Source organism: Octopus bimaculoides, chromosome 2, assembly GCF_001194135.2.
Source record: "Octopus bimaculoides isolate UCB-OBI-ISO-001 chromosome 2, ASM119413v2, whole genome shotgun sequence".
NCBI lineage: Eukaryota > Metazoa > Mollusca > Cephalopoda > Octopoda > Octopodidae > Octopus > Octopus bimaculoides.
Genome location: NC_068982.1, coordinates 82,669,505 through 82,672,448, shown reverse-complemented (window position 1 = coordinate 82,672,448; position 2,944 = coordinate 82,669,505). Strand labels below are relative to the sequence as shown.

The following is a 2,944-nucleotide window of genomic DNA, read 5'->3' as shown; positions in this document are numbered from 1 at the left end:
TTCATGGTGCGTCGCCAATTCCACGGTTGCTGGTTACCGCTTCCCAGTTGCTAATATTGATGTCGCAGGCCTTCATGTCCCTTTTGCAAACATCCTCGTATCGTAAGAACGGTCTTCCAACAGACCTAGTGCCCCTAGCAAGCTCTCCGTAGAGAGGCAGCGCAGGTGAAAGATATTTAGGCAACACTCTTGGCGTGTGTATGGCGACCAGGTCTCACTGCCTTACAGTAGAGTGCTAAGTACACATGCCTGGCAAATCTTCATTTTTGTGGTCTTGGTCAGCTTATGGTTGTCTCATGCTCGTTTCGAGAGTTGGGCCATCACAGCAGCTGCCTATATTGAGCTCGGCATCAAGGGATAGGTTTTAGGTGACGGTAGAGCCAAGATAGGTAAACTTCTCCACCTCTGTGGTCTCCAATATGTATGTTTGAGATGTCCGATGTAGCCTGACCCATGATGTTGGTCTTCTTGAGGTTGATAACTAAGCCAAAGTCGCTACATGCTTGCTCAAAGCAGTTGATGAGGCTTTGCAGGGCTTCTTCTGTGTGTGATACCAGAGCAGCAGCATCAGCAAAGAGCATCTCCTTGATCAGGAAGCTTCTGATTTTGGTCTTGGCACGCAGACGCGAGAGATTGAACAGTTTCCCGTCACTTCTACTGTGCAGAAACACTCCATCATCTGATGTCTCGAAGTTATACAGCGAGAGGATGCCAAGTATTGTAGGGGCAAGGACACAGCCTTGCTTTACCCCGTTTTTTATTTGGAAGGCGGCTGATGTTGAACCATTGTGCTGCATGGTGCCTTACCTATCATCATGGAAAGATTTGATGATCATCAGCAGCTTTGGTGGACATCCGATTTTTTGAAGCAGGATGAAGAGGCTTTTTCTACTTACCAAGTCAAAGGCCTTTGTCAGACCAATGAAGGCCATATATAATGGCATTTCTACTCTTTGGACTTCTCCTGCAGTTGGCATATGGAGAATATCATGTCAATAGTTGATCTGCTTCTTCTAAAGCCACACTGCGATTCTGGATAAATTCGAGAAGCAAGCAGTTGTAGCCTGGACAGGATAACGCGAGCAAAGGTCTTTCCAACAGTGCTAAGAAGAGATATTCCACGGTAATTGTTACAATCACCACGGTCACCTTTGTTTTTGTAAAGCGTATCCCGAGGGACTGTATCCTCTTCCCAGTACTGACACAAGCTCATAAAGGTACCGAAGCAGAGCGGTGTTTTTTCCGGCTTTGATGATCTCTGAGGGGATGCCGTCTTTTCTCGGAGCCTTGCTATTGGCTAGGGAGTCAATAGCCTTGGTGAGCTCTGCTATGGATGGCAGACTGTTCGCACATGGCTGGCAAGATCTTGACACCCTCGATTGCAGCTTCAGCGACCGTGGTCTCCCATGAGTAGAGATCCTGGTAGTACTCCACCCATCTATCCATTTACTTGCCTTGGTCCTTGATGAGATCCCCAGTAGTTGATTTCAGAGGGGCTGACTTGGTTGCGGATGGACCGAGGGACCTCTTCAAACCGGCATATATCCCACGGGTGTCACCACTGTCAACGGGTGACTGGATACTCTGACAGATTTCCTCTACCAATACCTATTTGCACAGCGTCTGGCAGTCAGTTGGGTTTTATTTCTTGCCTTTCTGAGTTCTTCGAGTGACTTTGTAGAAGAATCACTCTTGTATTGCATCAGAGCTGCCCGCTTTGCTTCGATAACTGGTTCCAGCTCTCAGAGCCCAGCACTGAACCAATCTGAGTTTTGCCTTTCACTCATGCCGAAAGTATCTATTGATGTGGTATACAAAGCTTCCCTGATATAATTCCACCTACTTTCAGCAAAGGAGGATGGGCAGCTACCGAGGGCAACCTTGATAGAAACATCAAGACATTTTTGCAGTGTAGGGTCCGAGGTCCTGGCAGTGTTTATGCGTGGTCGGCCCATTTTCTTGGAGTGATGGACTTTTGGGGGCAGAATCTTCACCCTGCTTCTTATTAGTGAATGATCTTTGTCACAAACCGCGCTGTGGTAACTACAGGTCAGTTGGACAGAATTCAGAAAGGATCTTCGTGTGATGATGAGATCCAATTGATGCCAGTGGTGAGATCTTGGATGTCTCCAAGATGCCTTGTGGGATGGCTTGTTGGCAAAGAAAGTGTTGGTGATGTACAGGTTATGGTATGTGCAAAATCCAAGGAGTCTCTGACCATTGTCGTTCATGTTGTCAATACCAAAATATCCGACACAAATAGGCCACGAGTCATGGTCAGATCCCACGCGAGCGTTAAAATCTCCTAGAAGGTAGATGTTTTCGTTGGTTGGTATGTTTCTAATGACACAGTTGAGAACTTTGTAGAACTGGTCCTTGGTCTCCTCTGAGCTGTAGAGAGTGTGAGTATAGATGCTCAGTAAATGTACTGAGCCAGAACGACTCAAGAAGCGCCGAGAGAGAATACGCTCAGTGCCACCTGATGGTGGTTCTATTGAGGAGAGTAATACGTTTCTCACTGCAAAGCCAACAGCATGCTGACGAAGTTCATCTGGATCTCTTCCCTGCCATAAGAAGGTGAAACCCTGTCCTTTGAGTTTGCTGTTTGAGGGGAGACTTGTCTCCTGCAGTCCAGCAATACCTATGTTGAGCATCTTTAGTTCGCGGTCATTGATGGCCGTCTTTCTTGTGTCTTCAACCCTGAGTAGGTCATCAGATATGCCAGGGCACACGGTCCTGACATTCCAGCTTGCTAACCGCAGGAATGGTAGTTTCTTGTCTTTTGATTGTTTGCCTGGTGCAGAGGTTTCAGGCCGTTTTTCAAGTCAAGCTCTTAGCTCCAAGCACCCAATGAAGCAGGCGGCTTGTGGTGGGTCAGCACCTTATTAACCGGGGGATGCCCAGCTTGAGGTGGGCAGTAGCTAACAAATGGGACACGTGGGTC

At 47.6% G+C, this 2,944-nt stretch overlaps 1 protein-coding gene across 1 annotated transcript; it reads right to left on the bottom strand.

Annotated features, from left to right (window-relative positions):
* Positions 1 to 1,742: 1,742 nt before the first annotated feature.
* LOC106875563 (craniofacial development protein 2-like) lies at positions 1,743 to 2,654 on the bottom strand. The gene has a single exon (XM_014923767.1). The coding sequence runs from the start codon at positions 2,652 to 2,654 to the stop codon at positions 1,743 to 1,745; it is 912 nt and encodes a 303-aa protein (XP_014779253.1).
* Between the last annotated feature and the right edge of the window lie 290 nt (positions 2,655 to 2,944).

Bases quoted from the DNA above. Each gene is read 5' to 3' on its own strand.
- LOC106875563 (XM_014923767.1), bottom strand. From the start codon at position 2,654: ATGCTCAACATAGGTATTGCTGGACTGCAGGAGACAAGTCTCCCCTCA.